At 31.2% G+C, this 25,429-nt stretch overlaps 1 protein-coding gene across 5 annotated transcripts in view; it reads left to right on the top strand.

The window, feature by feature from the left end:
* Window positions 1-22,534, top strand: part of LOC100162021 (PE-PGRS family protein PE_PGRS18) — a 31,735-nt gene extending 9,201 nt beyond the window's left edge. The window contains exons 1-6 of one of the 5 annotated variants that reach the window (XM_029485981.1): window positions 3,925-4,407; window positions 9,784-9,981; window positions 11,534-11,773; window positions 18,990-19,637; window positions 19,969-20,327; window positions 22,220-22,534. In XM_029485981.1, coding sequence (XP_029341841.1) covers window positions 9,913-9,981; window positions 11,534-11,773; window positions 18,990-19,637; window positions 19,969-20,289 — 1,278 coding nt within the window. In that variant the 5' untranslated portion in view covers window positions 3,925-4,407; window positions 9,784-9,912 and the 3' untranslated portion in view covers window positions 20,290-20,327; window positions 22,220-22,534. Of the gene's footprint in view, window positions 1-3,924; window positions 4,408-9,565; window positions 9,701-9,783; window positions 9,982-11,533; window positions 11,774-14,389; window positions 14,726-18,989; window positions 19,638-19,968; window positions 20,328-22,219 lie in introns of those variants that run through there. The other 4 variants (XM_001942693.5, XM_029485982.1, XM_029485980.1 and 1 more) reach the window with 4 other exon arrangements.
* The last annotated feature ends 2,895 nt before the right edge of the window (window positions 22,535-25,429 follow it).

The raw sequence follows: 25,429 nt of genomic DNA, 5'->3' as shown, positions 1-25,429 counted from the left end.
GTAATACCTATCCTTTGCTGATTAATTATTTTATAGTTGTATACTATTAATTTGGTATTAACTGCATCTTATAAAAATAACATAAGTTATTAAAACGTCATATCCTCAAAAATAATCAATTTTTAATATGCATAATTTAGAATTTGATACTACCTATATATAAAGTATAAACAAGATCTATTAACTTTTCATGGGGGGGGACATATGTCATACACTCATACACCCTCTAACGATGCACATTCCATAGCCATAAAGGTATAGGTAAAGGTACCTAATATGGTACATAATGGTAAAATGTGGTTACTTGGTTAATATTTTTATGTCATTTACCTCTCGCCTCACTGTGATCGAGTGAAAGATATCGCCGGAGGTAATGAAAACACTCCAATGACGAGACTTTTACAATCGGTATGCTTGTAATATTCTGAGTAAATAACACATGCATACAATCATATTGCATTTTTTATTTAGAAAGGATAAAACATTTATTTATAAAATCAAATACCTAACGAGTAACGGCTAACCTACATACTAGAATGTATGTATGACTATTAAACTATTTTTTCATCATAATAAATTATAAATTAATACATATTTTAGTCTTTATAGTACTTACTACACGAATAACATAAATAATATTAAGGTAGGTACCTATGGAAAATATTTTTTAAGGAACTTTCCTTAGTCACTTCATAGGCTTGTTACTACTATTACTAGTTTAGTAATAGTTAATAGATAATTAGAATACGTATACGAAAAAAATAGTAAACTGTATTTAGGCTTTGTAGTGTTACATAATGTGATTGAATAAAAATTTGAATCGGTTTTTCTCCATTAGTATTTTTAAGGTTTCTTAAGTCTTTTTAAGATTGAAAATGACCTCTCACTGATCACTGTAGACTGTATAGTCACGGGCAGTTAATCTAGTATTTGAGATATTTTCAAGGTATAGAAGGAACAATAAATTATAAGGACTTCTAATGCATTTTTTGATTTATGGACCACCCTAAAATCTATATTATGTACCTATAATATAATTGTTTTTTTTTTGAAAATAATGAAAACTAATAACAGTGAATTCAATTTAGACAATTGAAATAAAAATCATAAATTTAAATATACTTCTGATCTCACTAAAAACCTTACTTTTTATTAACTATACTATATATTATATAGGTACATGTGAAATTAATATCAAAATCGAAATTTATTATTTGAGTTAGTTTTTCTACTCAAATCATTATTATTATGATCAAATATAGTGTTTGGATGGTATAACTATATAACTATATAAGTGGTTGTGTAAGTGTGAGAAAACGAACTCAAATAATAAATACCTAGATTAAGTAATCAATGCTATTTTTATGTCTACGTTGTTTCATGTTTATATGTATAAACGTTTTAAAAAATATATATTTGACTGTTGTCTTTTATTAATTGTATTATTATTATTATTTTTTTTTTTCTGTGAGAAAGTTATTCCATGCTAATCCAAAATGTTTAAATTCATCTTTACGCAAGTCTTGAGATGACGCTATCTACTATCTATGCTTGTGTTGTGACTTGTGGACACAACTTATGGCATAGTGTTCATCAAAGTGGATTATGTGTTGTTATAGTTTTAATATAACAGTGAATTGATTATTGATCTATTATTATAGTTGACGTCTGAAGGTTTGAATACATTATCTGTGCTTAAGCGCCAGTTTTTTTTCGATATTTCTACATATGAGCATTTTTACTTTGTAATATTTTACAAACTCGTTTCTCGTTTAAAAATGTAAAGCATAGATAATGTTTTAAGAGTTAATACCTAACTTATAACTATTTATATATTTAGTTAATAGCTAATTTAATAATAGGTCGATTCACTCTAATATTAAAACCAACAACACACAATCGATTCTGATTAACAAAAATTTGGCATGCCATACATATTTTATAAGACAGACACAATACGTCATTCATGGTTAGTGTCCTATTAAAGTAATATTATAATTGTATCATATTATACGATATCATAACAGCTATACATTACACATAATAACATATATTTTAGTATTTATAATGCAATAATGAAGATATATACGTAGGAATATAAAACGTATATAAAAGTATAAAACGCACATAAATTTAATAAATATATAGGTACAACTATTTTGGGTACACGCACATCAACCCACCCGTTCGCCCGCACATAAACGCGCTGCCGCCGCTGCTGTCAGCCGGTCGATGCCACCTTAAATAATAATTTATTAATCCAGTTATGGTGGTCGCTATTATAGTTATTTTAACGCCGCGTGCAACATTGTAATCAGCAGTAATAACAATATAGTATGATCATTCCTTATAGCCATAATAGGCGTGTCCAGAAACCAGACCACTTTCCGGTTCAGTTTTCCAATTACAGATTCGCATTATCTAACTAAAAACGTTGATGGGTGTACGTAGGTATTTTATTCCAAAATTTGTGAATGTTTTAAGATTTTAAATAATGAGCAAAACTTAATACTTTAATGTATTAATAGCAGAAAATATGTAAAAATGTATTTTGGAAGTGGTGAAGGGGTGAAGTGGACGAGAGGTTATATGCTCGAATGAATTTTGTTCGATTAAGATTTTGTTTTGAATAATATAATTTATGCACCTGGATGTTTCAATATCAACCTATGCCAACAATATTACTATTTTAAATATTAAATGGTTACATATTCTATCTGCAATTTGAAAATAACTTATTTAAATTACTATGCCAAGTATTATTATTAGTATTATTACTATTTAGTGATATTAGTAGTGTGCACTCCGGCATTTCATATTCAAGTCGTTGAGCTACTGACTATAATTCTGGTGGATTTGACGGGGGGGTCTTACTTTTGGATTTCTTTCTAATAGTCGTAATATACTAGAGAATATACTATAGATATCTTAATATCTATATCAATATAATATTTGCAGTTTTCGAACACAAATTTATACTAACGAAAATTCATTCAAAAATTTGCTTTTTCGAACACTTTTCATTTGAACAAATTTCATTCGGACATATCATTTTCGAATACATAACCCGACACGGTGACATCTTATTTTTGGGAGTACAGAAATTAGACAAATTTTGGTGACTCATATACCAGTTGTATATACCAAGCTGCACTGTTTAACCCCTCTATGCCACCATAAACACAAGTACCTAGAGAAATATAATATTAGGTAGGTAACAAATAAAAATTTATCAACAATCATAATATTAGTCTAAACGCAAATAACACAATTAAAGTTATGATTAACGTTATTGCGTTATATTAATAAACTATAAAATATTATAATATGCTATATGTATTACTTTAAAAACTAACCAAATTGGTATGATTATATGGCTGATCATTATTAGAACCTTCACTTATATCATTTTGTATCGATTTTTTTAAAAAACAATTTTAAATGTTGCTACCTAGTCTATTTCATCATAATAATTTGAATTATGTAACTTTTCAATATTATTTTTGACAAGTAAGTTAAGACGACTAAAAATTCAATGAAATGCAATTAGATAAATATATTTAGAGAGGAGCTACTGAGGGTCTCTGGCTACGGTACTATGTCACACCGTTACGTAAAGGACATAATATTATAAATTATACTCGAGAATTAAATATTTTTGTAGCTTTATAATAAAGCTACCTACAAAAATGTTAAATTCTCTAGTGTAAAACACAATGCCATGGCCTTATTGAAATACTAAGACTTATCTGGTTATGTTAGGGTATGTCTGCGTTGTCAAAATATATACGTCATGTATATATTATATCGTATACCATTTAAAAATCAGAGCACACCCGGGCACGCGCGATCGATGACTCGGTCGGCTACAGGGGGTGATGGTCACAAGATATACGATATTATAATATAAGGTCGTTTTGGCGGGGTTGGAAGCCTGATCGATTCTCGCGAGTGTGTCATTATTCAATTTTTTATGAAATATTCGCATATCGTGTGAGTGTGTGTAACATCGTCGTCGTTACTATAACGCCACCATCGGCCGTCACAACTTACGCGCGAGCGAAGTGACTATAACTGAGTGTGTGGTTGTGCTTGTGCGCGAGTGGCAATGACTCGGCATCAGTGACGGGCGGTGGAGGTGACGGCGTGGGCGAAGTCGTCCTCGGCCGTCCGTAGTTAGGGCGCTATCGCCGCCGCCTCCGCGAAAAATCAGCACACGTATAATAATATAAGCGCTCACATAAAATCATCGGCACGTGTACACCTACCTCCGACTGCACGATCGTTCGTACGATAGTAATATTTAGTATAATAATAATACAGTTGTGCGTGGGTGGCGGCGTCGGAGGCGAAACGAAAACCGTTCTCGCCGAGGCATGGTATTTATGATATACACGATCGATGGAGGTGAGTTCAATCGAATGGGTAATAATATACATATAAGAGATCTGTCGTGCGACGACACAGGCCAAACGATTTTTGCATCTGCAGCGCTGTACCTAATAGGAATAAAGCGTAGGTATAGGTTACATATTATTATACCTAGTGGTAATATATTGCAATGTATATTATAACGTTATACGATCGGTTTTACGGTCTTGTCGCATAATATCTATATCACTAAGGTACATTCGAAAGCGTTTTCCATATTGATATATTATTTGAATGCGCATACACAGGTAGTTTTGAAATAACCTATTAATTCAGTCAGTAATATATTATTATCGACTCTGTCACACATCATAAAGGGCTAGTAGGTTATTATTGCTTAACAACCAATCGATTCTATATACACCACCGCATGACTACAATTATTTTTGCACCAATAATCTGTCACCTATGTTTTATAACATAGATATGTATATTATCTTAAAAATGTAAATCACAAAAGTCCAGTACAGTACTGTAGTTGATGACTCAATTTTATTCTTATAATAAAAGCAATACATACGTTTGAACATTTTTTATTTCATATATTCATACAAATACCTATATATTATATATATAAGCAAGGTTGGACATTAACGATTTAAAAAGTTAATTTACTTGATAAAAAGTTTTTAAAAAAAATGTGTATTAACTAAGGTAATCAAAAATTGAATGAACTTTTAACTTCTTTTTATTAATGCATATTAACTTAACTGAGTTAAAAAAAACCATAAACTTCCCAAACTTTTCCTATAGGTACTTTTCTATATTTTATCAGATGGATTTTGATTGTTGCTTAATTTTTAACGATTTCTATAAAATTATTGTTAATATCCTTAATTTGCTTTATCGTTGCCATTTTTACCAAAAAAAATTGCCTATACAGTTGATATATTACATACCTACTTAACTTGTCATGTGATTTTATATTGTTTCAACATGAATTTTCACCATTTAAACAGTTATTCTGAGTATTCACCTATTGATATTACAATATTTCTGACGTGAAATTAAAAAAAAAACCAAATAACAATAGGCAAGTATAGAAATTGTGATCATATAAAAATGGTATCACGTAATTTACGAAACCTCCTTATACGATCTTATACGCTTCTGAAACTGCCTCATATAAAAGGTAACAACATAATATAGGTACCTATTAATTTATTATTATAATTTGTATTGATTAGCAGTTGAGTGCGTTTTAGTTTAGAGTTGTTGATAAAACAGTGGCGTAACCGATAGATTTGCTTGATTATATCGTTTAAAAAAAAAGTGTTGACAAATCGATCAAATAAATAATTTGTTAATTTCAATGTAGTCGTAAATCGTAACAACCCAATCAGAAATTGCTTTCGGTCGGTGGCACTATTATAGTTTGTAAATATTGCGTGTACCCCGTCGACTATATAATATAAAAGCACAGCAATCAGCTATACTGTATAGGTACTATACATTTTAGTATTTATTTATTTTAAATGATGCCATGCGGCTTTTGAAAATATTTTATAAAACCGGTAGTTGTCTCCGTCTTACACACGGACGATATAGCAAATTTTCGTTCGCCAGTTAAAATAGTGTGCTGTTAGTTTTGATAATAGAGTGAATTATCAAACATTTAGGTAACAACATTATCTTTGTTCTCCCGTTGTTTTTTATGATATTTTAAATTTTAAGTGACTTATAAGCATTTTTAAATATTAATGTTTTACATACTCATAATTCACTTAAAATTTAAAATATTGTAAGAAACCAACGAAAAAAGACAGATAGTGCTGTTACCTAAAAGTTAATTATGGGTCACTTCACTCCAATATCAAAACTGACAACATCCTATTGAAACTAGCAAACGAAAATGTTGTACGTCGTACGTGTGTAAAACGGAGGCAACACATGCGGGTGCGACTTCTCTTAACAATTAAAACTAGGTTAAAAAATATATTATGATGGCTAATAAAGTAATAAGTTATAGGTAGGTTAGATAAATAGGTACCTCTATGTACACGATTAAAATTAATTTAATAGAATATAGAAGATATAAATACATTTTAAGTTGTAACATGAGATATAATAGTTTACCAAGTTACATATTATTTATATTGGCTATCTACGTCATCCTTACTAGAGAAGCATTTTTTTACAACTTATTTTAACCGAATTTATACCAAATATGGTACCTATATAGTATATTATATAGTTTATTACATTACAATTGTAGTTTAATTAAAATATATTACACAGTCATCCGATCAAACTAACCGTGGCGGTATTGATATGGTATTTGCACGCCCTTTTATACTCTTATTATTATTATCGTATTGTTTTCTTCGATGCGGAGCCGTCGACAATAATAATAATAATAATAATATGACGTACTACGACAACAATGCGTGACGTTCAGTTAAAATCGCGCGAGCGTTACGCACCGGAATCCTGCGACTGTGTTTTAGGCACACTCGACAAATAACTCGTGCACGGAATTATCGTCAAAACTCACTCCTGGTCTCACCGTGTCAGTTCAAATAATAATAATTTTTGAGCAGTAATTATTATTCTTGTACGGTAAACTGATAAATAAAATAAAATAATTTATATTTTTAATCAAATTGACTAAAGAATAATAATGATTAGTAATATTTAAACAATCTGCACCAACAAATTGTTCGCAAACTAGAATATTTCCTATTTTGATATTTTTTTACTTTAAAAGTCTTGTCAAGAATATGACAAAAATCATTATCACAATAATAATATATTGGCATATTGCTTATAGCTTATGTAATGAACATGTTTCATTTTTTTTTATTCTTTTATTTTTAATTATCAAACTATATACAAAATCAAACCTATATTATACAGAATACGTCATATAGGTAAGTACTAGGTATAATATATAGATAACTAAGAAATTGCAAGAATTGCATATTATTGCATTTTTCTATGTGCTTTTAATTTATATAGCAGATCAAGGTAGAAACTTGTTTTATGTAATGACCAGATAAAATGCTTAATTTTACATAATATTTCGTTTATTTTTCGAAAAATTATTTTTTAATTTTTGAGCATAGGTACTTTTTTTCTAAAAAACATGTATTTTATCATATTATGCACTTTATACTCAATTATTTAAAATAAAATGTATTTTTTTAATATAAAGATTTGTGAAAAGTTGCATATTTTTCCAATGGGTATTTATGATAAAACTATTGATAATACTATATTTTTGTTACCTACATCCTGAGGTAACAAGCTAAGATGACGTATTATTTTTTTTTTCAACTTGTTCTTTATTGCATTCCAATATTCCATTCATAGTATAGTAATTTTTGATAAAAAAAAGAAATATATATTATATAATATATGTTCTTGTATTATAGGAGTATACTATTACATTAGCACCTATAATACTCTAATAATTAATAAGTCATAGTTTTTTTTAAATTTTGAATAAGGTAACCTATATGCAATGCTATCGATTTTAACTATTTTATTTAAAATAACACTTTGTTGCAAAATAATATATATTTATCAGTTATATTTATTTATTATATTATTATTTATTTTAACCTGCAACTACCTATTTGGTATAGTTCTTTCCTAAAGTTTGGCATGTTAGTTTTAATGGGTTGTTCCGTGGCTTCTTTTTTTCCGTGCTCGTTCTTACTTGTCATGAATAATATATTATGTACCATAATATAGTAGGACAACAATTATTAAAATATTCCATTCCATCGGAAACGGCCGCCAACGTAGCGTAGGTACGTAGGTACTTGTATATAACTATATATAATATAACTCCCTATAAATTAAAATAATACGACGTTGGTGGTAATAATAATAAAAAAGAATTGCATGATATTTATTCCATTCACCACGATAATAATCGTTATCACGAAAAAGCTGTATTAATTACTTGACTAATTAACCGTATAATATGACTGAACACCACTACCAGTACCACCACCATATAAACTCGACGAATCTCCGTTATATCATAGTTATTATTATTTTTTGAATATAAATCGTTGTGGCTCCATTATATTATTTATATTCAATATTTAATTGAACATAATTTAGTAGGAAAGGAAATGTTCTGCTGTCTATTCCAAACTGGGCAGAATTATCGACCGATCAGACAAAATTAGCTGTATATCTGATAGCCCTAGAATCTATGGTTAGTGATAGGTATCACTATTTAATCTCAGTTATTATTTATTATTTGAAAACCCTCAATAACTATTTTAATTAAAATTCTAGCATCATATTATAATATCTTTTCTGAATGCTACGCGGATGTTCGAGGTCAGGAGAAACCGTATATTATGTAAGGGAATTGGATTGATTAAAATTATTCATACAGATAATTATAATAAATAAGAAGAAGATTTTTAATTTGTTTTATTCGCGGGGAAATCGTAAAGAGTTCAGTGAATATTTTTTGTTAATGATTAAACTGACGGCCTCGGGAATCAAACTTTTTTAAAACATGTTTATTGTTAAATATCACTGTAGTACCTATGTATATAATATGCATATTTTTTTTTTATTCTAAGGTATTAACTGCGTGGTTATTGGCTGGATCATAATTTACATAATTTACATCAAATTTTTATTATTTATTTGTAGATTGTTTTCTTTGGTAAACATTTTTGGCCAGGAAAAATTTTACTGGCCCTCCCCTTTAAGTCCCCTCCTAATGGACTTAATAGCTTAATCCATGTTATATAACAAATTTTGTACCCCGATATGTACTTTAAATGTATGCTTATGTAAAAATTCCCTTCCCCTTTTAAATAACTACTTCTAAATCTACTTCTTATTTCTATTTTGTATATACATTTATTTACAATTAATAAATATGAACAAATACATTCATGCAAATGTTTGAATATATTTAACACTATGCACATGTTTAACGTTAAGTATACAAATAATACATATTTATCATATTAAATTATACCTACTTACATGTAATTATTAAGATTGTGTATAAGACAATTTATAGAGAGTTAAAAATAACTATAAATAGCAGATAATTTTATTACACCTTATTTATTACATCTACCATGTGTACCATTGATATAAAAACATAGGTACAATTACCTAGTAACTATTATAGTAGTTTTAATATATTTTATAAATTTAATAGTCAAACAATTTATACAAACGCATACGTTAGGCAGTGTAAAACTTTTCAAGGTTACAGTTTTCACGGTTACAATTTACGGGGTTTTAGACTTTAGGCATTTATTGAACTTTTTATACGATCAAGGTTCGAGTTACCTCGACTTTTTTTTGTTTTGTGGTAGCAATGATTTAGTGTTTAATTCTATACGTGTTATATGATTTATGTAGAGTACGAAACTCGCCGACGACTGCATCCGCAAGAATCCAAACAGCTTTCGTTGTACGAGCACCTGCGCAAAACGGTGGCGAGGACAACGAGAGGCACGACCACTGTAGACAAAGTATATCACCGTGATCATGGCGTCGTCGCCTTTGCGGGCACCGGCGGCGGCTGGTCAACAGCAATCGAGATTGATGGACATGCAAGTGAGTGACGGTGACAACCGACTAATTGTCGACCTATTGTAAATTTGCTTCAGAATAACGCAGATATCACTGCCTTAGAAGATAACTCGCGACACTTAAAAATATATAAATTCCACTGCTCCTCTTTTTATGCGTGATCTCGTTGTTTTGAAATAATATTTTACATTTAACACTAATATAGTGCTATATTACATATTACCCTTATATAATACTCCCAAATTTTTAGTTCAAAACAGACCAATACGGTGAACAGTATTGTACAGTTGTGCGATAGGTTTCAGAGGAAAATACATAGTATGTAAATTACAGACCTTAGGGACATCGTTTAAAGTTACCATTATTGTTGAAGTGCCGTTTTTAAAAAATAGTGTAAAAAACGTAGCAGCTGTTATTAATTGTGTATTAAATAACCTACCTACTAAATGTATTGAAAAACGAATATTTTTTTGTCATTTGCTACTCTAACATATTATTATCCACTTTTGATTATTAACATAGTAATGAGTTATCAATTATAACTTATAAATAATGCATAAATTCTAAAATTGTACTACGATTATTAGCAGTAACTATAGCAGTGTCATAATTTCTTAATTGTCCAACAACTAACAAAGACGCTATGACATGTGATCATCTGTAAAATATTTTTAATCTATATTTTAGTTTTCACATTTAGATTTGAAATTGAACTTTGTCAATGAATTGACTTGTAATTGAAATGTCCTCCTAATTTAGTTGTTACCACTTAAAAAAAAAACTTTGATTTGCATAGTTTGCTTAGCTCATAAATGTATATAATCTAATTATTAATTAACATTTGCCTATACAGGGTGTAACAGGAAAACCTGACAAATAAAATAACTTTTGTTCTAATAAATATTTTCGAATTTCTTTTTTAGCAAAAAAATTATAAATTTGATGTAATTTTTTTTGGAAAATTAAAAATACCCTACTTGTGAATCTGATTAGGTATAGGAAACATTTTGATGGTAAAAAATTGAACTACGTCAAGTACTTTATTTTTTAGAATTTTTAAAATATCAATATTTATTTGAGTAAATTAATTTAGAACGTAATAGCTTTTTTTTAAATATTATTTTGGGAAATTTCTTGACATGAATGTATTTTTTAAATTATTTATTAACTATATCATTTTCATAATTTTTATCATACGTTTAAGTAGCATAATTTGTTTTGTCAGTTCTTCCTGTTACTTCCTGTATATTATAACAAATGTTAAAATATTAAATACCCCCTATTGTCTGTTATAACAGTACCTTATGTACAAAGTTAGTAATGCTAGCATAACGATATTATAATTATTAGACGTTCTGAACGTTTGATTGGCAATAGTCAGTCACATATAATGTGACTTATATTTTATGTAGCTACAGATAGAGTATAAATAATTATTGAAAATTCTTCCGTATATATAAGTAGGTGTATACATTATGATTGAGTCAATGCCAAGGCGACCTTCTAAGACCATAGTGTACTGCAGAGTATTATAATGATATATTTTACTACAATAATATCATACGATGTTGTACAGAAAAAGTTCCAGCAGAGGCATTTGGCCACCGTGGCGGCTGTCAAAGGCACCGTCGCTGGGTCCACGACGTCGTCAACTACCTCATCGACCAAGACCACCGGAAGCGATGATCTTCCCGTGCCACCTGTCCGGCGGATTGTCGGCGCCATCGCCCCTGTGCAGCCGCAGCCACCGCAGCGCAGGCCAGTAGGATCCGGAAGTGGCGGCGATTCTATCGTACAGGTCGACGTAAAGGGAAAGGTACGTTACAAGCGTAATATTCTGTTTTTTGCGTATATTATAATAAAAAATAAAAAGGAATAATATTCTTACTATAGTACTACACGTAGACGCGTCTACACGTGTTGAAGATAAAAATAGTGAACGCATAGATGAAGCTGACTCGTTTACAGACTATAGGTACCACGTTTGGGGTTTTTATTCAATGGGTAAAATCAATTGACCCGTTGTTTAGAGATATCGAGAAAAATAGACAATAATATGTCATCACGTCATATACGTAGGTAGAGTTTACGGTAATTAGGTATGAAAATAAATACTTAATTTAAATTGCCGGCTATATTTTTTTTTACGTGACATTTGGTAATTGGACATTTGGACATTTTATATACCTACTTACTTTTTCACGGACATTTTATCATAAAATTATATTAAATTATACATCCTACTGAAGTCAATATTGACAACTATGATAATGGTTCAGTATGTGTTTCACATATTTGACGCCTGTTATAAACTGCTGTTCATTATTATTTTGTTGGTTGTTGCTAGTGATGGCACAACCCATATAAGATAAGTTAATTTACCTCAGTAAAGTTTTTACTTTTACTCTCCATATTGTTAAATTCACGAGTATAGCAACATTAATAAAAGTTATCGTGTATTAAGTTCAATTTTACATATTTTTTACAACTCTAAAAATGTATAACTTTAATCTTTATAAGTTATAAGATTTTTGATAACCGAAAAACTCATTACCTAGTGATTATTAAGGTTACTTTTTGTTACCTATTTAATTTTAAGTTTTGAAATAACAATGAAAGTTTTTTGACATAATATTATGTTTTATATCATGATAGGATTTATTTTGGTTTAGTGCAGAAACTGTAGGTACAAATAATTATAGCGTAATTCTGTAATGGGCTTATATAAAAATATATTTTGTGTTCACACGCTATTATCGAACGAAATAGACTGCTGTTATGCAATGCGATCAATATCGTTTAAATATTATACATCGTTCAATTATACCTATTACGATGTCTACTATATCGGTAGCTAATATCCATCTGAAATACAAATTAAAATATATTAAGCAAATTTCATTCTTTATAAAAATATACTTATGTGCTATATAACATTGATGAAATATTTTATGGTTAAAAATATTAGATTATTATATAATATATATTATATTATAATAATACTTCAAATTGCATTGTAATTTGACATGTAGCTAGGAACCATTCAGCTGTCCAGTAGCGCTGAAAAGTCTAAAATATACTATGACATCGTAAATCTAGGGTCAACCACCCCCTCCCACCCGTCACCACTCCTTTTTTAAATTAAAGAGTCAGATGCGATCATAGCACTTACATAATTCAATGTTTAATAATTTGTTTGTACGTGCTTTAACGCAAATTCTGGATCCAAAGATTTCCCGGTGGATCCTCCCCATCTAAAAATGACATATGTCATCAGTGTTCAGTGATCAGTGCCACTATTACCATCCTCACATTGAATTAAGTAGGTACCTATTACATATTTTGTCACAGTGACTTGGACTATATCATCATATTATTATATAGTTGACCAATGAATACAAAACCAAGACTGACTAATAAAGTTTATACGCCTTTATTAGTCAGTCTAACTTACTTGTTTGTTATACATCTTTCTGCATACGTCTATCATTTTGACTACCATGTATTGATAAATGAAAGTTTATGTAAGGTACACTACAACATCCGTTGCGTAGGTACTCTCCACAATGTTTTATTAATAGTTTAATATGATATATTATTATATCGATGTCGCCGTACGAATAATAACCGTAAACATAATATGTCTAGCACGGAGTGACGACGGCGGCGTCATCGTCGACGCATCGGAACGATTCGATTGTTTTCTCGGAATTGTTTTCTTATTTAGCTATTACTTAATTATCAAATTATAATAAATATTTTACACATTTCACTTTAATATTATAACAAAAGTATAATAATATTGTATGTGTATGGCCATAACTCTAAAAACCTATCAAATCACCCACGAGTATAGTACCTATTTTGTGTATATAAATTATTTTTTGTGCCTGTGTTGTTTGGGTATGATATTTCAATATTTTTTATATTGCGAACCCCATTGTACGACAGGTGTTCTGCTCGCTCAAACTAAATATCGTCGTACTAAAAACGTTATAGGTATACCTATACAATGCGCATAGCTATATACACTTTACGACGGTCGACAATCGTTTAAGAAATCGTAGGTATCAAACCAAATTGCGTATACTCTGCCGTGAGTACCTACGATTAATCTTAACGTGTTCACGTCAATGTTTTATCATTTGGTCATCAACCAAACTACGTACCGCTGTGCGTTATTGCAGTATTGTCTAATTAACTTGACCCGGCGCGAAGGTACGACAGTTGTTTGCCGAGCGGAGCCAACAGCAGCAGGGGCCGGGCTACCAGCACCATCAGCAACAGAAACGGCAGAGGCGGCGGAGTCTGACTGGTCGCGACCGGTCGCGGCCCCTGAGACCGCTGTCCGGTGCGGACGACGATCCGCTGTGCAAGACGGTCTGCTTTACCGCGGGTGGCGGCGCCGACTTGGTGGGCATCAGCACCGCGGACGGTGGTGACGTGCGCGGCGAACTTCTCGCCCTGTTCGGCCGGCTGCCCAACCTGGGCGGACAGCTGCTGTCGGAATCGTTCACGCGGGGGAGCCGGCAAAATGAAGACTGCCCAGTCGGCGCCCGAGCTCAAGTGGTTACTGGACGGCGGCACCGGACCCGGCAGGGCTGGCGGTGCACACCGGCCACCACAGCCACCCGCGGCCGGACCGGATAAAGGCGGTGGTGGTCCGAAACGAGCGGTGGCAGGTGCAGGTAATGCCGGTGATTACGGCGACGGTGATGGAGGTGACCGTAGCGGTGACGACGACGGCGACTACGATCAAAACCAACAGGTCATTATCGTCGCAATGACGTCCGCTGAGGTTGGGCATGCTGCATGCGCATACTGTTGTTATAAAATATTATGTTGGCCCGCCATCGTAATAATGTCTAACGTCCAACACGTAATAATTATTTAATAGAGTTGTTGTGTGATATTATGTACATTGTTGTGAGTTGTGACACGGTAAAGTAGTAACCTATATAGTCAGCGTGGCGGCACAAATTTGTCGAGTCGTGGATCATAAGCATACTACATAATTATTCCATCGGCAGAAACCGGCGGTCATGGACCTTCTCCCCTCCAAAATGCATACAATTCAATAAAATAGAAAATTGTAAGTTTTCTTTAAGTATGGATATTGTTCAAAATGTTCATAACAAAGTACTTACTGTCATATTATATCTATAGAATATTTTCATGGTAAAAGTGGTAAATATTTTTATTGAATAAACGTCCTGTCAAGTATAAACAACATTTAATCTAAAAAGTGGGAAAATGGTTAACTTGTGTTAGTTTAGTTAAGTCAACGTTAAGAACGTTAAGTTATAACCTATAATACTGTTCATTTTCATTTTAAATCGGATCCACCAAATCCACATGTATATCGTATATCCTGTATACAAATTTTCTACCAGAATGAGTGCTTTCGTAAAATTTGAATTTCAGATGAGTAGTTTATGAGTTATAACTTGTAAGTATGTTAAATAATATAGATATATATATATATAGTTTGGTGGTGCCGAGAAAGTACTGCAAAAGAATTCCCGCGGCGCCGTCGGTTCAAAAAGTAAAAAAAAAAGATATACATACTTTACAGCGGATTAGTGGACCATTTGTGATTAAAATTGAGTACAAAATTATTTTCTCAAACGACAATAGTTTTCAATATAATACGAGTGGTTCGCGATAAAAAAAATTATCCTGTATAATATAAACATTTTTAAACATAATATATTTGTGACGTAATGCGGAAAGTATAGGAAAATACCTAACGTAATAGTTATTTTATGGATGTATGTGAACTTATTGAACAGTATTATAGTTTTTTTTTTTTAATTTTATGGTTATTTAAAAAAAACGACATACCCACGGAAAGTTAAACACTCGAATACTAATGAAATTGCACTTTACACCAACGACGATAACATCCATAGCAGGTATAACATTGCCAACTACAAATTATATATCGTTTTAAAATATTATTTCCGGTTATTGGGTAGTAAAGTTTGCATTTATTATACCTACTTGGCCAATTTATTTTTGTTACTTAGATTTTGTTATTCAATTATAGCTAAATATTTCTTTAAGCTTGCAGCAGTTTTTAATCTTATAAAATATATAAATGTTTGATGTTTTTGTAGTTTTGATTTAAGTGTTTATGCAATATTTATTTATTCGCTGTTGTTTTAACACTTATTATTTGAGAGTATTTTATATTAATTTATTAATAGTATAAACTATACCACGTAATCGAAACTATTTTTGTTTGTATATATAGATTTATAAATTATGTACGCGCTTTAAATTGTGATTTTATAAAACAGTATTCGTAATTATTCAAAAATGTATTGTGTATTTGTGTAAGCATAATATTATGTAACATTACTTTATATTATACGCAGCTTTTCGAATTATTGGGTAAATGTTGAATATTTTTAGTGCAATACCTGCAATAACCTGCTCTACTACCTATAATAATTATTATTATCTAGACAGTATGCTAAGTATTCTATTGATATCAATAAGTTCACTGCTTGTATTCTTTTCACATAGTCATACTAGTGGCGTAATTTGGTAATTTTTGTGGAGGGGGGGGATGACATTTTTTAACATTTCCCCCCCCCCCCGCCAAAAAAAAAAAATTATTTATTATAAGCACCTTTCAGTGCAATATATTTATAAATATTCAAATAAAATAACAAAACTCCACACGAATGATTAATTTAATATCAGTACCTATATCACAATATCAAATCGATGGCATAGTGTACACATGTTGTAAGTGACATTTTTGTAATTGTTCAGGAGAACGATAACTGTGATTTTATTTCACACAGATTACATGCACTAAAACAAATGCGCCAACCTCTAGCAGACTTAATATTTACTATACACTTACAACATTTGTACACAATATGTAGAAAGTTGTTAACAAGATAACAATGCAAAAAACTCATTTTTCAGAATTTTGCACTTACAACATGTGTACACTAATGCACTATGCCATCGAAATTATGAATTATAAAACTATAAAAGTCGAATGCCGATTGCTGATTGTATAACTGTAACTTATAACCGATGTTCGATTACCGAATAACGACGAAACTAGAAAAGTCACTACGAAAATTCCGATTAAGTGTACAAATCATTATTAAGTTATTTTTTGTTCAATACTTCAATGGGACGATAGTCTTTAATCTAGATAAAATAATCTGATAATCATCGAGCGTCGTCGATCCACGAAAAAATAATACTCTTATCACTCTTATCATTTTTCGGACAACTGCCAGCTAGCCGAGGCATTTGATATCAATAATAAAAAAAATATATTATTAGATAAAGAAGTACATAGGTAAATGTATTTAACCAGTCTTAAAAAAAAAGGTCATGGGGGAGGATACGACACCCAAATCCCCCCCCCCCCCCCGTAATTACGCCACTGGGTCATACGTGACGATTAATAATATAGTATTAATGTTTAAGTATAATTTATCGGTATAACTATAGTTATGTCCATATATGGATGTGTAATTATATTTTAATTAGACATTAAATTAATTTTGTGATGAGTTTATAATATATTAATTGTCAAAGTTGAAATTATGAACTGGTAGTATTTTGTGCGCAGTGGTCGCATTAAAATTAAATACATGAAATATGAATTTAAAAAGTTTAATGTTGCATCGTTCGTGTGTTTACGGATTTCCATCAAAAAATAAAATTAGTTTTGACCAAATAGCATGTAATGAAAGAGTTATCGATTTTGTCGTAGTTTACATTACATTTTTTTTATGGGGCTTGTATTTTTTACTTTTTACCGTAATTAAATATTTTAACAGTAGATAGCATGGTATTATGTACCTAGTAGAGTATTATTATTATTATTTATTTATTATAACTTATAAGTATTATTATAGTAGGAATGTTAAGTAGTATCGAAAATAGCTGCACAGTGTGTAATGCATGTGCGTGTTTCATATCGTGTGATATGATAAACGCAGAAAATTGCATCAAAACAACGTTTTTAAATACCTATACTGAAAACACAAACATTATTATATTATAATGATAATATATTATGCACACCATAAATAATAATAGGTTCTCTTACTCACTCAGATATATAAGAATATACTTAATATATCCTGATGTACCTATAATCTATATATTTATAACTATATCTCAGTGCACCTATTAAATTTATTTATTGTTTTTAATTTTAGAGATTGTATATTAGATACTAGATTGTATACTGTAGATTGTAATTTTTATTTATTTTTAATAAAAACAAATAAATTAATGATAATGATATGAATCAAGATCAATATGAATCATATGATCACTTTTATGATATGATTTTTCTCTGTTCAAGTGGTTAGCAAATAGTAATCGTCTGGTATTATATAAAACTGTTGAAATTAATTACTTATTTATTTAATTTATCTGAACGGCATTCATAATTATATTTACATGAAGAAAATGTTTTTGTTAATCGAGATTAGGTAATAATTAATACAATTGTATATTCATGATCGGGAATATTGATTCAGGTAGCAACTAAGTTTAATAATTTATTTAAGTTTTTTAAGTTGTGTAGTAAAAATATTAAACACTGTTCAACTCATCAACTTCCTTGGGAAAAGTTGCTGAATCGTCTTGATTTTTACTCAATAAGTTCTGAACACATTAAACTTATATAGCCTATTCATTCAATAGGCATAGTAAAGTGGCCGGTAATCGTTTATTCGAAGTCGGCCAATTACTATGGTACCTATATATCGTATCACTCTCTAAAGGCTATTATTGCACATCTGAAGAATATTACAAGTATTTTACTAGTTCAGTGATAAATTATTATCAAGTTTGGTTGTATAGGCTCATTATTGAATATAAATTGTACAAAGAGTTTAAATAAAAAAAAAATCCAAATTAATTTTGTATTTAAGTTTAAAAGTTGAAATGTATACAATTATTGAATTATACTATACATAACGATATTATTATAAAATGGCGTAGATAATATTGTGTAATAATTAGTTTTCGTTTGTCCGCAGCAGCAGTTGCAGCGACCGGCGGCGCGAATAAACAGCAAGACCGCGACGGTCGTGAAAAAACCACTGGCCACAGTCAACGGTAACATTGGCGGCGGTGTCGGTGGCGGCGGTGGCGTGGGCCGCATTGCTAAAAAGCCAATGGTCGCGTCCAACGACTCCAACAGATTGCTATTGCCACCAGTCGTGCAGCCGACGGTGATTAACGCGCTAGCGGCGGGTGCTGGTGCGGCCGCGGCAGTGGCCAGCGTGAACGCGTCCACGGTGGCCGGCATCCAGAAACCGTTGGTTAGGGCGGCCAAGGTACCCCAAAAGCCTGCCGCCACGCGGCGCGTATCACCACTTCCGGCCAAAACCACCCCCCGACCGCCACCGGTCGTTAAGCGGGCCACGCCGGCCAAGGGTTCATCACCACGGCCACAATCCCTGAAACCGCAATTGTCTGCCGACAGAGGCCCACCAGCCAAGGGCATGGCCCGCTGCCCGTTGTGCGCCAGAGACTTTGCGGCTGACAGGCTGCCCAAGCACGAGCAGGTGTGCCGGCGCACGCGTGACCGTGACCGCAAGCGCAAGGTGTTCGACACGAGCAAAAAACGGCTGGAAGCTGTGGCCGCTGAGGCCGGTGTGGACGTTACGTCGTTCAAGAAAAAGGTTGGTAACCTATTTAACGACTATGTGTGAGTCCTCCAACGCACGTTGATTGTAGGTATAGTGTAAACACGTGTTTAAGAGGACTTCACACACCTTTAAATGAAAATACTTTAAACTGTTCGTAGATAAGTTAATCGCAATAAAGTAAGAAGATAAGAAATTTAGCGTTTTCACTAACACAGTTTACCCGACACCCACTTTGTTGCACGTTGCGACCGGCGGTGTAGTGCGCAACTTCTTTTCCACCCAAATCGAGCGTTTCCCATACCCATTCTCCCACGACCCACCGTAGCCCACAAGAGCCGTCCTTAACGTCTCGTTTTCTGTGCAGAGCCAAAAGGAGGACCAGCGGGTTGCTGAGAAGCTCCAGAAGAAAAAAGACGCGTGGCGCAGGAAACACGACCAGCTGTTGCGCAACGTGCGGGCAGCGAGGGCAGTGCAGCGGCACCTGGCAGCGGGAGGCACGGTTAAGGACTTGCCGCCAGAACTGGATAACGTGGCGGATCAGGATGACGAGGTTGACTCGGACTTGGTCAAGTGCCCACACTGTGGTCGGACGTTCAACGAGGCGTCTGCGGAGAGGCATATGCCTTTGTGTGCGGACCGACAGCGGAACGCGGCCGCCCGAATGCAGAACAACAAGAAACGGTGAATCTTGCCGTTTCCACCATCGTCGCCACCGCAACAACCGTACTATTATAATTTATTGTTATTATTATTTAGGTACTATTTTAAGCTGGATTCACACTACACCTCGTCGTGTCGTGTTCTTTATACTTAAGAAAATGTCAAGCACACTATTTTTGTTTTGCTCTCTGGCCCACGCACGACATAGAAGAAAACACATTCAAGGTCTTTAAATAATTTAATATCTATTCAAATCCACAATTTTGTGAGCTGAATAATAAAATTAAATACGAAACCGATATGTCAAACCCTCAAAAATATTATTCTCTATTCCTAATTAAGATTAATCGAAAGCTTTAAAAAAAATCGATTTTACGTGAATGCGTTTCTTACACGTTGTGCTTGGGTCATAGAAAGAGGAAAAAAATGGATAATAGTGTGCCAGCGATTTGTTAAAACTGTTTCGAACGAAAAAGGACCACTCAAGTCAAAGAATTAGAAACCAAATTTATTCTCCATGCAGAATGACAATATTATATGCTGTCTCGTAGCGATTTAATTTTTGTAATTATATAACACAAAGAAAAAAAATTATCATAATAGTAATTTTTTTATATAGTATCAATATCAAAAATAATAAAAACGCTTTGACATACCAAAATACGAGGCAAAATATTATATTGTATTCGGTATCGTGGATATATTTTATTTCAGCTATGACTTAATTGTTTATTTATTTTGCATAAAACATATGATAGTGGAGCGTCCTCTTAATTAGTGATAGGAATTAAATAATATTTTTTGTAATCGTGCATACATGTAATTTAAGGGGCTTGTATAGGCAATTTAACTGTGACTCATGGATGTATTGAGAGATAAGCGTGCCAAAATAACTCTATTTTATAAATATAAGCCATCGCATCGATGTTGTTTAATGTTTATATGGTTGTCTATTGAATTCCCTTTGAGAACTGCCGGGACAGAAGCTCCTTAATGAAATGTCTTAATAACTTTAATATTATAGTATTACATACACAGTAACATATTTTGTTAGAAGTGCATCGTTTATATTTGGATGATTATTGATACAATACATCAAGTCAGTCTGACGATGTTCTGTTAAATATACTTCATAGGTACCTACTGACGATTAAAAAATAAAAAATAAATAAGTGAAAATATTACAGTACTTATGCATTTTCAAATAACGGTTCAAATGTCTAAGTGATTTATTTTTTCCTCTTTGTCTTCATGTTAATAGAATATTTAAGTAATATTAAATACCTATTAAATCAAAATGTATAGCAAATTTGAAAATTTTATTTTTATAATATAAGGTATATTATACATAATGGCCTAACCATGTGTAATCATTTGCAATTGTGGTGACCTAACCTATGCCAATACAATTTGATGTGAAATTTATCATACATTAAAAATGTCTCAAAATTAGACGGATGGGATTACGTCCATTTTTAAATTTCAATATGTATTCGTTATTATATACCTATCTGTAGAAATATAATACAAGTATAGAATCACAGCAAAATACTAAACAAGCAACATTTTATAATTATTATTATTTTTAAATTTGTTGGGCCACAACTGAATGTGTATATTTTCACAATAATAGTCCAAACAGTATAGAGATTCCTATAATTCCATTAAGTATTTGGTTTAAAATTCGCTCAAACTATAAAATTACGAATTTGAGTGTTCTAATTTCTAAATACTTACCGTCCATCGTCACGTAATTTTTCGTACAACAACTTTGACGTGTATAATATTATATTATAATTTAGGTGTTTTATATTTTTTCACGTTAGTAAACTTATAATGCTACTATATTTTAATTATATAATTAATTATTATTGATGTTAATTTAAAAAAAAAATAATTGTAACCACTACGGTTACCTATATTTAATATTTTTTTTTTTTTTATATAATTTTCAGACAAGTCTACTAAACAACGATATTATTTACAAGAAAGGCAGTGATGAGTTCACTACCTATTGTCAGCTTGATCATTTCCGTCCAACTTGAATCTACCTATAGTCTATAGACTCAATGGTATATTGAGTAAATATATTATCGCGTTTCATATTTTATGATTATATAGTATATAAGATATCTAGAAATCGAATTATTAAATTATACGACAGGTATACAAGCAGTACCTAAACAACGTATCAACTTTTTTCAGTCAGCTGTTCAATGACTGTAAGTTAAAATAATAATATACCGAGTCTGAGTGTACCTCGAACTGTGAAGATTATAAATTATAACGACAAATTAAAATGTATTATGTAATCGAAATGGAAAACTGTCTTCATGATAGAGTCTGTATATTATATAATATTGCCTATCATAGTAGTATTTAATAATTATGTACCTATTATTGATTTTTTTTTATTATTTTATAATTAATGTTATTTCTAATTGATCCATTGTAACTGTAATATTGTTGTATTTTTGAGGTTGTTTCACCCATTTATCAATTAATCAATTAATTTATAATAAAACGTTTTATTTTTAAATGATGATGATAATGCACTTAAAATTTTTCAAAATTGGTTCTGATGTTGCACCACTTGTCAACGACGAATTCATACTTATTAATATTTTTAAATTTAAATTTAATACAATATTAGGAAAATTGAAAAGTATACATAATTTGAGGTGCATTTCACCAGCATGTGATCTTTTGAATTTTCCCATATACTTAATTTTGTGGACAAGTTTTCAATTTTTGCGGTCTACCGCCATTTAGGTATTTTGATAAAAAACCCGATAAAAAATGTATTTGATTCTCTGAGGCCTTAAATCTCTCATCCGATATTTGAAATTACAATCACAATATAATCACGAAAGAAGAAGTAACACGTTTATACATTAAGACGTGACGAGTGATGACTACTGGTGAGGATTTCAGGTGACGTACTAATGAGACCAGTTGTATAAAGTAGTGTTAAATTTTATTCAAAGGCCACAGAGTCGCTATTTTCATGGATCGATTAATGTGTCAGTAGTATACTACTAGTGTCGTCTTACAAAAATGGTTTAGAACCACTCTAGACACTAGAATTACGCTGTAATCGGTAGGTAGTATACAAAACAAAATTATTTCCGAGGATACTACATACAAGATTTTTAAGGGATTTAATATAGGCAATTTAAATCAGGGCTTGCAAACGTTATGATCATAACGTTATATTTAACAAAAAACGATTGAAGTTTGTAAACGTAATTGTAACGGAATGCGATAATCAAAAATAATTAAATACCGCAAAACAAAACATAACGATTAACAAAATATATTATGTATCATTAAACAAAACATAACGCAAAATGTAATTTATAGAATATCACTGAACAAAAAATAACACAAAACGAAATATATTAAAATCTATTTATTTTGAAAGGTTTATTGGTTTCGTAGAAACATTTATTTCACGCAAACAATCTTGAATTGATTATATTATTATATTCCCTATTCGGGCAATTACCTACCCGCATTAGTTATTATTTTTAAGTTTAATAGGTATTAACACTATTTTAAATAACGGAAAACGAAAAGTTGAAGAACGTTTTAATTGTAAATAACATAAAACATATTTTTTTTTTTTCAAATGCAAGCCCTGATTTAAATAAATGATTGTGAAAAAATAAAAATTTGAATTTATAATATACTTAAATGTTTATTAAAAGTAGCTTAAAGTACAATTGTTAAATAGTTATATAAATACGAGGTTATGTGTGATAGATCATCACTCAAGGTTACACTCATATAGTTATGAAATTAATCTTATACAATATAAATAAAAGTTTTTTTAGTCAAATTAAGTTTGAAAAATATAAAAAAATGTGTTTTTTGATCTTAGCCATTAGGCCGAGAACCGAATATTAAATAAAAATAAAAATATACAATGCATATAGTACCAGAATTATAAGTTACATATTTTTTTTTTTTAATTCTTAGAAATTACAAAGTTAAAATTGTATTATTGTTTATGTGCGTATAAAAAAGACAGTCATACTTTTCAGTTAGTGTGTGTTTACTATTTATGTATAATATATTTATATATACATGTTGATCAATTTAATGTTAAACATCTATTATTTAGAAACACTAACGATTTTGAAAATATTTCTTAAACATTGTCTTAAGTCGTTACAAAACAACATTTAAAGAAAAACATTATATATTTACTATTTTTATTGTTATAATCTTAAAGTTTTTTACTTTTTTTAAGAAACAACGTAAAGCTTATTTTATTTCATATTCCTGAGCAGAATATTATTTGGAGTATTTTCATCTATAAAAATCATATTTTGGACTAGTAGTTTAGTCTAGCAGTTTACCAACATTATTACAGGGACCTTTGATGTTTGACATCAACTTTTCCAAAGAAATATCGAAGCGGAGGTCTTCTTGGCCACCGTCTACACGTTTCTTCCGAAGACAGACCAAAGACCAAGATGACACCCAAATACCTAAGTTATTTGGTAAGAGTAATAGGGTAGTAAACTTGGTGGAAAATGTTTTCCCGAGTACCTCATCGATCACCGGCCATTTAATATCCTCCTAACGTCCAGGGTAACTAATACACATATATTCTTCAAGCGAACAGGGCCCGTTGCCACTCTTATAGCAATGTTTGTGACTTAGCTAACCACAGATTCTGTGAAGATTAACTTTAAGTATGTACATAAAAGTTATAGCTAATAAATTAATTGTCCAAAATTTGATTTTTATAAACCGAAATAAGCTTTTGCTTGGGAATATGAAATCAAAAATGTACGTTTTTTCAAACAGTATAAGAAACTTCAAAAATAATAACAATAAAAATACTAAACAATTAATTTTTTTTTAAGAGCACGTCACACCCGTATGTGTTATCTCCGTCTTACAAATGTACATACAACATAGCAAAAACTGTTTTGCACCGCACAATATTTTACTCACTCTGTATTTATATAGTAGAATTACCAAAATTCCACATAGGGAAGAACTTTATTTATGTCGTTGTGTTTTTATTATTTAGATAACATATATACATATTTTAAAGTTATCAGTATGAGATTATTAGCTTTTTTTGTTTCATTTAATTATTAAAATAAATTATTGGTTAGTGCTATCAAAAAAATGAAAGCACTACCTAC

Source organism: Acyrthosiphon pisum, chromosome X, assembly GCF_005508785.2.
Source record: "Acyrthosiphon pisum isolate AL4f chromosome X, pea_aphid_22Mar2018_4r6ur, whole genome shotgun sequence".
NCBI classification, from domain to species: Eukaryota; Metazoa; Arthropoda; class Insecta; order Hemiptera; family Aphididae; genus Acyrthosiphon; species Acyrthosiphon pisum.
The sequence above is the reverse complement of the archived record's forward strand: the minus strand, read 5'-3'. Positions and strand labels throughout refer to the sequence as shown.